General features: G+C 41.4%; 1 protein-coding gene across 1 annotated transcript in view; it reads right to left on the bottom strand.

The window, feature by feature from the left end:
* The window catches only part of PLXND1 (plexin D1), a 154335-nt gene that overhangs the window by 35106 nt on the left and 105384 nt on the right, over positions 1-13845 (bottom strand). The window contains 4 exon segments of the mRNA XM_033141130.1: positions 6680-6878; positions 8577-8707; positions 10581-10688; positions 12647-12759. Of these exon segments, the coding sequence (XP_032997021.1) occupies positions 6680-6878; positions 8577-8707; positions 10581-10688; positions 12647-12759 (551 nt within the window).

The following is a 13845-nucleotide window of genomic DNA, read 5'->3' as shown; positions in this document are numbered from 1 at the left end:
TGCTTAGGCCACGGATGGCTATTTGACTATTTTTGAATGATTCCATTTTTAGAAGCTTTGCTCTTCAACCCTCCATTTCTGCAATACAAATGGATGGATTGTTTGGCACAGAATTAATATAAAACAAATGTTTAAATCATGTAATGCTAACTTACGAGGGAAAATACAAGCAGCTGGAATTTTTCCACTGCACAATTGTTAAGGACCTTTTGCAGCAGCTGTTTCAAATAGATGTTGTGATTAATGGGGATAATTCAAGAACTAAAAACAGACCCATCGTCACATATGTCTCACGGCCCAGTGCTACAGGAGGGCTAGTAAATTTCTTTACCAAAAACTGCCTGTAAGACTGGGCTTGGTTCACAAAAATGTGGTGCATAATGGAAATGGTTGATTTATAGCGGATAATTTAAATTGCAGATTGTGGGTCTAATTTCTTGTTGGTGGATCTGGGTGTAATATCCCTGAATACAGTAGGCTTGCTTTACTTTTCCAAAACCTTTGCAGCTAGAAATCAACTGTGACTTCCATTTTCTTTTGGTCGATCTGACCTGGGCTAACATTCCATTGTTAATCTGAGTTGAAGTTAGTCTGTTGAAGTAGACAAGATTCTAGTGGCACCTTAGAGACTAACACATATATTACGGTATAAACTTTTGTGGACCAGAGACCACTTCATCTAACATTATGAAGTGTAATCCTAAACTGACAGGCAAATATACACACATGATTTTTTGGGGAGAGGAGTGAAGTCAGAAGATCATGAAATGCAAAAAGAATGAGCAGCCATTATTATACAATTCGAACCTTGGTTCCATTGCACTGGACTGGGTTTGGATGAGGCTCTGTTGCTGCAGAAGTTCCCCACTGTGTCCAAAGAAAACATGAGTGGGAGGAAGCAACCAACAGCAGTATACATGCCAAAAGGTTGGCGGCATAAATTATTGAAATGGTGCATCTGGGGACAGAGAGAGGGGTAGAGCTGAGCCGACTCAGTCATCACTGGATCCTAAGATTGTCCAGCTCCTGGCAGGTTGTGGCAAAGGGGACTAAACCTGGCCTGTTTGCTTGGTCTGAAGGTGGAACAGCAAACACGTAGACTCTGCTGCCCTGGCCAAGAAAAGCAGGGTGCTTCACCACCCACTGTTGCCTGCCAGTGGTTAGGACTGCACCCTAACTATGTAAGAGCAAAATGGTGATTGTATCACCAAAACAGCTTTTTCATTTTTTTACAATTGCCACAATGCTCTTTGTTATTTTCCCATTCCCTGATATTCTCATGTTTTCAGGAGGAAAACACATCACGCAGGCACTTCTGAAGAAGTGCAATTACTCTATTGTGATGGCAACTGTAATAATGAGACACTGGTGCAGCCTAACATTTAATGTTATGAATAATAAACTTATGGGATTTTGCTACACTTACATTTACCTTGGAGGCACACACACCTGAAGAAATTAAACACAGCAAGAACATGTTCTCCAATTTTTGGTCCTGCAAGCGTGCATGCAGAAATGGCCAACCATTTCAAAATGTGCAGCCATCTATCATTTGTTTTCTGTGATTCTAGGAAACTGTTGAGTGGATTCAGGGATATCATCAGGAAATTCGTGTGTGGGCAGAATTGTTCTCAGTCCTAATTATCACCAGATTTAACAAACAAATTCTGAAGTCACCACAAATAAATGGATCACTGAACACTGCAATCATCATACTATGTAGCCACAATTGTGTAGGACAAATATAATTTCTGAAACTATACTTTGCCTTCTCATTAAGACTGCTCTCTTTTTGTAAGCATTTGGTGAAGAGCTGATGTAAACTGGATGACTGAATTTGTCCTTTAGGACCAACCTATCAGCAAACCTATAGAGCTTGCTTAGTTTCCTGAGAGAAGGGACCATTCATTTTGGTTACATTATCCATGAAGGAATGTGGGCTTGCAGTGGGAGCTTATAGTCTGAGACTGGAATCCAGACAGGTCCCAGAGTTATCTTCTGTCACGTAAATAATATTTTTTAAAGCTAGTCTAGATAAGTAAGCTAAATTTTGTGCTTGCCACAATCAATTCTGCCCCTCCTCCAATTTAATGGACAGGAGAGACCATGTTTCTGACATTGGACAGGATTCCAGGGACATTTGAAAGCATTGAAAACCTCATTGCATCAGAGTATCCCCAATCATCTATGCAATTGAGTGATCCTACTCCTGGGTTGGGCTTGTGTTTTCCAGTTGTGCTGGACTTCAGATGTGCTCTAAAGCAGTCAAAAGTCTCTCACTACTTCCAAGTGTCTCATAAGCAAATCATGAAATCAAGTGGTCCCTTATGAGACTCTTATTTTGTGCTCACTTGATTAAAGGATGTGGTCTTCACTGGGGTGCTCATTTGTGATGCTGAGGTTTAGACTTACCGCTTCCAGAGAGGAGCAATGAGGAGTGGTATGCCTCTGAATACCAGCTGCAGGGAATCACTAGTGGGAGAGTGCTGCTGCAGTCATGTCCTGCTTTAATGTATTTTAATTTAATGTATTTTTAACCTTCTGTTGGAAGCCGCCCAGAGTGGCTGGGGAAACCCAGCCAGATGGGTGGGGTAGGAATAATAATAATAATAATAATAAGTTTTCTACAAACATCTGGTTGGTGTGTGTGAGAGCAGGATGCTGGATTACCTGGGCCTTTGGTCTGATCCAGCAGGACTGCACTTCTGTACTTAGCAAGAGATGAGGCAATTCTTTCTATGTATGAGACAATCCATGGTATTTTCACTTGGATGATTAAAAGCACTTCTACCTGAGACTGAGATGAGTTCAAGATCTACTATGTTCAGTTAGGCCACCAATACACCTGATTGTTCCTTAGATCACACAATTCATAGCAGCAAGCCAGAAAGTCAGGGGTAGCTATCCTTACTTTGTTTTTCAATGTGACATTTCCTCATCAGTTAAGACAAAACCAAAACATCAGCTGTATATTTCAGGACAAGCACTGTATGTGTTCGTTGTTATAACTTCGCTTCTAAATGCAGTATCGTTCCTAACGAAAAGTGCTAAGCAATTTTATATGCATATACACAAAATATTTTTTTAAAAATATTGAACTTCATCACTGGCATGCTGCCTTTTCCTGTCTTCCGGTTCTACAGCTAAGTAGAGAAGAGCTGATTTTCAGCCGAACGAACAACAGCAGAAGGAGAGGTGGCACTGTCTCACCCTTGTCAAAACCAGCTTCCTTCCAAATTGTCTAATTTACTGGCAGGCTTTCCCCAGATTCAGCCAGTTATCGGCTGCTCCACAAAATACCACAGAATTAAAGCATTATCACAGCACACATGGAGAATCAATTTATGTTTTTAACATCTGTCTTTTATCTTTCTCTTAGCTGGGACCATGCCAGGTTTAAAAGATGGGGGGAACAAATTATTTACAAGCTAGCTTCATGTTTTAGATTAACATTTAAGAGTCCTAATCTTTGCTTCACTCTCCTGCTATGAAAGCTGCATCCTTCACCCTGGCTGTGCAGACCAAACTCTTCCTCTGAGATAGCTCTCCTGCACTCAGACAGGCGCAAGGTGGGATGTGAAGCCTTAGAGCGATAGTAAACAGTGGCTGTTTCTTCATGCGTGCCTATCTGAGAGCAGCAGAAGAGAGCTCAGAGGAACATAAAAGACCATATGAGAACTGCAGGCATTGTTAATTTCTTTTGTAAGACCATCCTGCTCAGAGGTCCCGTAAGATAAAGCTCTATCCCCTCCCAAGGTTCTCTTGCACAACGTTCAGAAGAAATTAGGCAGCTGAGTTTGGTTGTATCAGATTCCAGCTGAGTTCTCTAGTCCCAAAAGAGGTCTCCACTTTCTTAACCGGGAGGCTAAGTATATGCAAAATCAGCAGATTTTAGCACCATAGCATGCAATTAAAAAAAAAAACACACGTCTCCTACTTTCTTTCCCTTCCCAGGCTTGTTGAATGTCTATCACCGACCGCACATGAACAAACTGGTTTTGTTTAAATATGTGATGCAGTTCAGACTTTGAATGCCTACAGTCAAATGGCACACGGGACGCGGGTGGCGCTGTGGGTTAAACCACAGAGCATAGGGCTTGCTGATCAGAAGGTCGGTGGTTTGAATCCCCGTGACGGGGTGAGCTCCTGTTGCTCGGTCCCAGCTCCTGCCCACCTAGCAGTTCGAAAGCATGTCAAAGTGCAAGTAGATAAATAGGTACCGCTCCGGCGGGAAGGTAAAACGGTGTTTCCGTGTGCTGCTCTAGTTCACCAGAAGTGGCTTTGTCATGCTGGCCATGACTTGGAAGCTGTAAAGGTAAAGGTAAAGGGACCCCTGACCATTAGGTCCAGTCGTGTCCGACTCTAGGGTTGCGGTGCTCATCTCGCGTTACTGGCCAAGGGAGCCGGCGTACAGCTTCCGGGTCATGTGGCCAGCATGACTAAGCCGCTTCTAGCGAACCAGAACAGTGCACGGAAACACTGTTTACCTTCCCGCCGGAGCGGTACCTATTTATCTACTTGCACTTTGACATGCTTTCGAACTGCTAGGTGGGCAGGAGCCCTTTACCTTTACCTTTAGTCAAATGGCACATCATACAAATCATATAAATCAGACAAATGGATGATCTAGTTGAGATTCCTGCATTGCAGGGGGCTGCACTAGTTGACCCTTGGGATCCCTTTCAAAATAGTCGAGACTTCTAAATATTGTTCACTTTAATAAGCAGTGCTATTTTTTCTAGAAAATGGGGTGCTAGAACTCACCATGAACGCTTCCCTCATTCTCTTAGAATGGCAATGGCGGCTACCTGAGAGGTGCCAGAACTGAAAAAGCCCTCTTAATGAGGGAATTATAGCCAAATTATGTCATTTGGGTGGGGGGCGTGTTCAACATTATTGGTTAGAACATAAGAAGAGTCTGCTAAATTAGGCCAATGGCCCATCTAGTCCAGCATTGTAATTGTTTTAAAAGAAGTCCACCTGAACATCCATTCCCATTGTTATGCCATTGTTTCTAACAGGCACATTTTTGCATGTAATTTGGCACAGCACACACATTTTTGCAAGCGATTTCCCCCGATGTAATTATTTTTTTATTACATTTATACCCCACCATTCCTCCAAGAAGGACAAGGTGACATATATAATTATCTCACGTACCATTTAATCCTCACAACAACTCTGTGAGGTATGGCAGCCTGTGAGAGAGAGACTCAGCATAAGAATGTAATAAGACCTGGCCAATCCAGTCCAGTATCCTGTTTCCACAGCAGCTAACCAGATGCCTGCAGAGAAACTACGGAGCAGGACACGAATGCAGAGGCCCTCTGCCCACCTGCTATTCCTAGCGACTGGCATTCAGAGGCCTCTGGCAGTGGAGGTAGAACATAACCATTGTGGCTAAGTAGCCGCTGATACCTGCTTACTGCAAACAGCATACGTATTCTTTATGTCTCAACTTAAAAGGTCCACTAAAGGATATAGTACTTGGAGTAAATTTTAAACTCTTTCTGTAATGGATGTGACATTAATTCAAGAAATGAACATACACCAGGGACTCAAAGGTGACTAGTGAAAATTAGCTGTGGGTGAGGACCTTTAGTGGGCAGTAGACATTTGAGCTAATAAGCATAAGAAGCTGAGGTAAGGCAAGACTTACTTAGTTGAAAGTATGGAACCAGAAATTGGGAGCTGAACAAATAAAAGCCTTCATTCATGGGGCTCATTAATAAAATAGCTGAGTATCAGTAGTTTTGGTCATCACTGATTATGTTTTGAAGCATAAAATTGTTTTTTTTTTAAAAATAATAATAATCCAAAACTAAATTTGAGTCTAATTCTTGAAAGCAAACTGCAAGCCTCCAATCCTTTCTTGAAAAGCAACATTTGCAGACAGTATGCTGACAGCATTTGAGTTGAGCCAATTACAAAATTTGCATAAACAGGTGCAGCCTTTGTGTTCATGTTTGGATTTCTCATGTTGGGCTATAGAAATATCAGTCTAGTAATTTTCTAGGATCAGAGGGAGCCCCTCGAAAAGAAAAATGGCCAATATCAACAATCCCGGTTGAAACATTATGATAAAAATGCATTTGTTTTGAAACAAAATCTGAGAGGCTAACATTTGACATTTGAACAGAAATTCCACAACAGCATCAATGGGAATAAAAAAACAACTTGGGGATAAAGAAGTGGAAAATGCTGAAAATACGATGACATAGACAACTGCCCTCTATGCTAGTTATCACCTTAGTATGTTATTTTGCCAGAACATTATTAAGGTAGGCTAAATGGAAAAAGTATCAACTGTTTCAACAATGGGGATTGAGTTTTTTAGAATCTTAACTTTTCAGAGATCACACACATTACTGTTTTGGGACCTCAGAACAACTGCTTAAATGACAGCCGTTCTATATACTTTTAGGTGAAGCTGTGAAGTTTACTTGATGGCCTGGGACAACTCACTGTCCATTATTAACCTATTCTAAATTGAAGTGTTGCTGATAAAGTGATATAACACTATATCTTAATCTCTCACCTGGGCCACCATTACCTAAACAGAGAGCAGGGGGGAAATGCCCTGAGTAGGAAACAATGAACTATCAAATGTGCCCTGCCCATTTGCACAGCCACACCAGGTCGCAGCCTCCCCAAAAGCTAAGTGGTCTTTCCTACTTACTCTAAGAAAGCTGTACATGCAGATGGACATCCAGTTGGTTAGCATCTTCTCAACTACAGATTCTGTCCTCCTCAGCATAAGCTTGGGGTTCTTAGAGGCAGATGCGTCAATGAGATCCACCAAGAGGTCCTTCATGATGCTGGTGTAGTACTCCAGTTTCCCATGCAATGCAATGGTGAGCAAGGAGGCCAGGTTGCATCTGCAAGAAGAGTTAATGGACGGTTTTTGAGACTGATAGTACAACTGGGACCCATCAATCAACATGAACAGAAATTAAAACCATGGTAACATTCCAGATTTTTTGTGTGTGTGTGCAAAGCCTTTCAAAATTGTTGAAGCTTCAAACCATTTGTATTGCAGCTGTGCATAATCACATTGTATTATGCCCCTCCGATAGAAATGGATGCCAAGCGTTCCAAGAAAAAACACTGTTCTGGCACTCTGTAGAATAATAGAGAAGGTTGACACCAGAAAGCTGGAAAATGCCATAGTTGTATCTTTTAAAGAAATAAAGGAACAGCATGATGTTTAAGGGGATATGGTTGTTGTTTTTTGTATGTGGGTTATATACAGAGCCCTTGAGATGCAAGGCTACTTAGGTCCGCTGTACAATAACCATAAAACACATCCAGGCAGCTTTACCAACTACTTTACTTTCTTCATCCTTTAAAAGCTCCCCGGTTGCCATTTCCTTATACAGGGTGCTTCTGAATTAAGTACCATATATTGTGTCTCTTGCTGACAGAGGCAGCCACAGAATGCACTTCAGAACAGGTTAATCCTCCTTGCTCCACGATAACACCACGAAGACTACTTTGTGATATGCTAGTGACTCAGGAGGAGGCCTAAATAAGTAAATAAGAGGGCCTGAATAGTTGTCTAGTGCAGAGAGGATGCAAGAAAAGCAAAGAGAAAATGATTTTAGCCACAGTGCTGTGGAAGCAAGCTTAACTCATAAGGATATCAAATTCCTCCTCCTTCGTCCCTTCTCAATTCAAGGACTGTTGAAGTTCAGTCCTCTTCAGGCATTCTGTCTTCACATTAAGTTAACATGCAAACTCCCCACCCCACCCCGTAGGGACAAGCATGCTAGCCCAGCCCCACACGGCTCTTCCCATTGCCCTCCAACCCTACTGAAAAAGGGAGGCTCCCAAAATATTTTAGAACCCTGATTTTCCAGGAAGTTTTCTGCTTCAGATGCTTGTCCTCCAATCTGTGGAGGGTGATGAAAATTGCAATGGCGGTGGGTGGGTGTGGCTACCTGCTTGTCCCTGCAGCATCCAACAACCATGCGCAACTTAAAACAAAAATAGGATGTCTGAAGAGGACTTATGTGAAGATGAAATCCTACACCTGCTTTTTCCTGAGGTGTTGCTTGGCTTCCTTCTGTCAGGTAGATATAATTTCTGTAATATGTTGAGGGTATGTCCCCACTCAAGGTTGATTTGAGGTATGTATGTACCAAACTTTAAATCCCATCTGTAAGTGTGTGAATGAGCCCAATGGTCTTATATAGCTACAAATATTTATTCATGTAATGGATTCAAAACCAGCAGTCCAAGGCTTATTTAGTATTGCTTAATATCTTTTGGAGTACACAGAAAGTGAACAGGTTATCTACCCTCTTTAAAACTTGGAGTTGCTCTGAGTTTGTTTAAAAACAAACAAACAACATCTGGAAGCATTCATTCCCCCATAAGCACAGATATCAGGTTTAGAAAAAGAACTCAAGAGAAAACCAAGTAATGATTCTGTGTTTATCAAACAAGAAGTACTTTGAATGCCCAAAATCAGGGCAGGGCTCATCCAGGTTTGCAGGGTGAAACAGGTGTGTGGTCAAGTTAGGCTGAAATTGTGTGCCACCTAGTTATCTTAAAATCTTAAAAGAGAACCTCACCTGTCTCTAACAGCAAAATCTTTCTGCTGCTCAAGAGCATGGACGAAGACATTGAGAAAGTGCTTGTTGTTGAGTAAGGTTGAGAACAATGCAATTCCTTCTTCCATGTTGGGTCTACAATTTTCAGGAATCTAAGGCAAAACCAGCAATTTGGATGAGAACAGTGCCACCATCTCCCATTACATACATCTTAACTGGCCTACTTCATTTTAAGACTGTGTACAGCAGCTTAATAGCAGTTAGCAAGACAAACCAACAATTTCTTTACCACTGAAGGCACTCCAAATAGTTTATGACTACAAATTTGATAGGTATGAGCTACCTTGATACACAAAACGAAAACCATTTAATAAAAACCACAGTATAATTAACATATCAACCACAAAGTGAAAAGGGAAATATGCATTCCCCTGCTTTTAACCTGATTCACCTGATTCATGTAAAAACTCCCCCAAAGTTATGATTTGCCATCAAGTTAGACAGGCAACTTTTAAAAGTGAGCCTAAAAGTGTTTCCTTGTGACCTACTAGCAACGAGGGATGGATGAATTTGTCAATTTCAGCTTGCCTGTCTCTCATTTTCCTAAACTAAAGTTCAGTTTGTTTGATTTCTGCATCTGTTTGTGATTGTTTTAAAAGAAGTCCACATGAACATCCATTCCCATTGTTATGCCATTGTTTCTAACAGGCACATTTTGGCATGTAATTTGGCACAGCATGCACATTTTTGCAAGCGATTTCCCCTGATGTAATTATTTTTTTATTACATTTATACCCCACCATTCCTCCAAAAAGGACAAGGTGACATATATAATTATCTCACGTACCAATTAATCCTCACAACAACTCTGTGAGGTATGGCAGCCTGTGAGAGAGAGACTCAGCATAAGAATGTAATAAGACCTGGCCAATCTAGTCCAGCATCCTGTTCCCACATCAGCTAACCAGATGACTGCAGAGAAACTACGGAGCAGGACACAAATGCAGTGGCCCTCTGCCCACCTGCTATTCCTAGCGACTGGCATTCAGAGGCCTCTGGCAGTGGAGGTAGAACATATCCATTGTGGCCATTAGCTGCTGATAGCTGCTTATTGCAACCAGCATATACATTACATGTGTCTCCCCACTTGTGTGTCATCAGCATATGTGCTCCTTCTGACATGCACACTATTTTCGGTGCTGAAAGGGGGAGGAACGGGAGAATCCATGGTGACGTGTGGCAGTTGGGAATGGAGCCCCCGTACTTACTTCTCAACCTAAAAGGTCCATTAAATAAAATAGTACTATGAATTCAAGAAATCAACACATACCAAGGACTCAAAGGCGAAAATGAGTGAGGAAATGGAGTGGCAAATGCTTAGTGTATCTGGGCAGTAAATGTTTGAGGTAATAAGGAGCTGAGGTAAGTAATTACTTCTTTAGATGAAAGTGTGGAACCAGAAACTGGGTTTGGAACAAATCAAAACCCAATTCATGGGGCTCAGAGGTCTGCAGGAAGTCTGCAAGCAGGTATTGAGCGCAACAGCATTCTCCCCAATTGTGATTCTCAGCAACTGTTATACAAAGGCATAATGCCTCTGACAGTGGAAGTAGAACACAGCCATCGTGGTCAGTGGTCACTGGTAGTTTTATCCTCCCTCAGTTTGTCTAAACTGTTAAAGCCATCCAAGTTGGTAATAACATTGTATCTTGTTGGAGCGTATTCCATAATTTGAACTATGCACTGTGTGAAGAAGGGTGCTTCTTCAGTGTATCCTATATCTTCTAATATGTGTGAATGCGTATACATTTATTTTAGAGCTCCCCCCCATGAAATTATTATTTTTTCTACAGCTTTCTACATCCTCGGAGGACATTTCCTATTGTTTTTACTCCTCTGTAGCCAAACTTCAGCCTTTCCCTTTCCCTCAGTACGGAACATATTACTTATTTCTCATGCATTTCTTAATCACTATAATAAAACAACAAACTGATCATTACAGCTGTATCTGTAGCCAATACTCACTTTCCATTCTCCCAACAGTAATGGGTGAGTTTCTTGCACTTGAGAGCCCATCTGGGAATTAAGGTGCTGGGAAGGCAGAATGTAACGCTCTTCATAGAGGGAGGAACACTATTTTTTTAAAGAAACACAGAAAACAAATCCAAAGCACATCTTGTTATTTGGCAAAAAAGGAAGCATGATTGAATCCCTCATGCCTTCTCTAAGTCCCTGTGCCAACAAAGCAGTATTGTTATGGAGTGGCAAGGAGAGATGTCATCATGACTTGAGGCTACTCACAAGTAAGAAATAATTTGGTATGTTTTATGGAGGTTTTAAACTCTCAGCAAGAAGCTTCTGAATGAATGCATAGAAGAACTTTGGGGGAGGCATATTGTTTGAGAGAAACAAGGCATTCACAGTGTGAAGGTTATGAACTGCCTAATCTGACATTCATGGCTTCACAGAAAAGGGGGAATTATTTGGGACTAAGCCACAATAAGTAGTTATTGGGTATTTGAATATTTGCCTCTTCCAAGACAAAAGGAGTGAACTGTTTCATTCTCCTATATTTATATACTTGCCCGAGGCTTTGCGTAATCTGCAAGGCAATTCAAATTCCACTCACAGAATTCATTTGCAAATGAAGGAATTGCATATATTTCCATTTTTTCCTGGTTTTTTGTTTGCTTTCATTTATTCTGCTTCTGAAATGTGGCATTTCAAAAATGTTGAGGCAAGTACCGGGATGGAATAGTGTAATGGAGAATGAAGGAAGAGGGGGCCATGCATACTGTAACAAGAGATAAGATGCGATTGAATTTATTTATCATTTTCTCCACTTATATCCCACCTTTTTCCTTCAAGGAGTTCAAGGTAGCATACATGGTTCTCCTGCCCCTCATTTAATCCTCACACCAACCCTGTGAAGTAGGTTAGGCTGAGAGTGAAAGGCCAAAGGTCGCCCAGTGAGCTTCTTGGCCGAGAGGGGATTTGCACCCTTGTCTCCCAGGTTAGAGGTTCGGGTCCTAGTCTGAGCCTCTAACCACTACACCACATGGGCTCTGATTCACTTCCTCAGAATGTCAATTTTAACATCTTGCTATGTACTAGATTCAGAGAATGCAAGTGCTTACCTCCCTGCTTACTTTACCACAAAACAACAACAACAAATGAAGCTCCCAAACAGAAATCACCCCTCTCTCCCCCACTATCAATAAAATGCAGCTGTTTCTAGGGTGCAATGCTGCTATTAGATAAGAATATATTACATTACAGGCAGACGATAACAAGAAAAAGAAAGCACAGCATTTGGTGTGACATTCATTACCGGGTTTAAGTTAACATACTGGATCTGGAACAGCTCAGTTAAAATGTATACACCTGTGAAGAGTCTCTAAGGCTGTCATAAGGACACTGAATGCTGATTGTTTCTGCCAAGAAAGTGTCTTACAACAACTTCAATTATTGTTATATTCCTATCTTTGAGATATTTGGTTCTGAAAGTGAGCATGGTTGAACAGGCTGTCCAGATGTGATTTGACTTAGCTGAATTATGAATGTGAAATTGAACTCCGTAACACAATTCCTGAGGCCAATCTCAGTGTAACACCAACCATCTTCTCACTGGGGAACTGAAGATATATCTAACCCTGATTGCTGTAGTGCATAAATCAAAAGTCCACAACTGGGGAAAAGATATTTGCTTCTTAAACATTTAAGAAACAGCACTCGATGCTAAGTGATGACATGCTACAGCCCTAGTTTATACTAGTTTGGACTGGAGATCTCTCTTCAATGCCACTGCCTGACTGCGCAGCCATTATTTTCTACTATAAACTTGCCTTCTAATTATCAACAGGTTCTGCTTCTGCTTACAAGACAAGGATCCATGGTGATGGGAAGCAGCTTCTGGGGGCTTGCTGCAGAACTAACATCACAATAACGGGACAATAGTATTAAACTGCACTCTAAACACTGAGTGTTAAAGGCAACATCGAGCATGAAAGGCAAACAGAAACACACACACCAGTGTACAGTTGGGGAAAACCATGCATTATTAGAACCTTTAAAGTGCCACATTGTCTTACTTTGGGAAAGAATGTCCGTGTAACAAAGTACTTGTATTCCAGGAATGGGATTCCTTGGCTGCGATTTAACTCCTTGGTAAGATCTGTCATATCTGTCTGGAGTTCTGCAAAACCTGATCCAAAGAAACCACAATCAGACCAAAGAGCTGCTTTCATGTAATGCAAACTTTTTTTTCTTATTCTGTATGTTGCAGCACGTTGGCAGCAGTTACGCCTACTTTTTTGGGTCAGATCTTGCATCCTAATTATCTGTGGAACATCATGTATAGTGGAGGATTATGTAAAGACTCATGGACTAAAAAGAAATCTAATTTTCCTCTAACTTTGGCATGCAATATTTATATTTATATTTCTTAAGTATCTACAGTGCTCTCATAAAACACAGTGCTCACACAGTGCTCTCATAAAATAGCAGGGCAGCGTACAGCAACATAAAACTATAACACCCACTCCCCCAAATTAAAAGCAGTTTAGAACAATAATTTAAAAGACTGGCTACTCAAGAAAAATGTTGAATAACTGCATAGGCCTGTCGGCATTAAAAGGTCTCCAAGAGACACCTGAAAGTTAAAAGTGAGGATGACTGCCAAATCTCTACTGAAAGTGTGTTCCACAGGACTGGCAGCACTAACCACCTGACTGTGTAGTTCAGGCCAGTCAGGCTGCTGTAAAATGGGGACAACTAACAGAACTCCTCCAGGGAATGCTATTTTAGTTCCTTTCACAATGGATCATACAGCATTATTAAAGCCTCACAGGACTTTTGTGAAGAAGCCATTTCACACATATGGAAACCAGCAACATGAGACCATCTAGCAGCCACCTTCTGACGACGTCGGTAAGACAATATTGAAAAAGAGCCATAGGCAGAAGTAGATCCTGTGCTCCTTGCTCATCAGATTATTTTACAATGCTAGTGAACTGGAAGCTTGCTATTTCCCCAAGTCCATGCAACAAGTTTCATTCAAAAACCCCGACCTTCAGCCATTAGGCTGTGGTTTGCCTACTTGGTTGCGATTTTGTTTACAAGTTCCCCAAATGCAGCAAACCGTTTCTGGAAGTTTCAATCACAGTACGAGGAAGCAACTTCCCTTTTGTAACAATAATCCCATTTTGCAATCTCCGAGTCACAGGACTCAATGCTGTGGGCACTGCTGTTTCTTCTGCATGAACTCAAGAGGGGCATCTCAGGACTGCCA

Source organism: Lacerta agilis, chromosome 2 (assembly GCF_009819535.1).
Source record: "Lacerta agilis isolate rLacAgi1 chromosome 2, rLacAgi1.pri, whole genome shotgun sequence".
In the NCBI taxonomy this organism is placed as follows: Eukaryota; Metazoa; Chordata; class Lepidosauria; order Squamata; family Lacertidae; genus Lacerta; species Lacerta agilis.
This window is presented reverse-complemented; position numbering and strand designations above follow the sequence as displayed.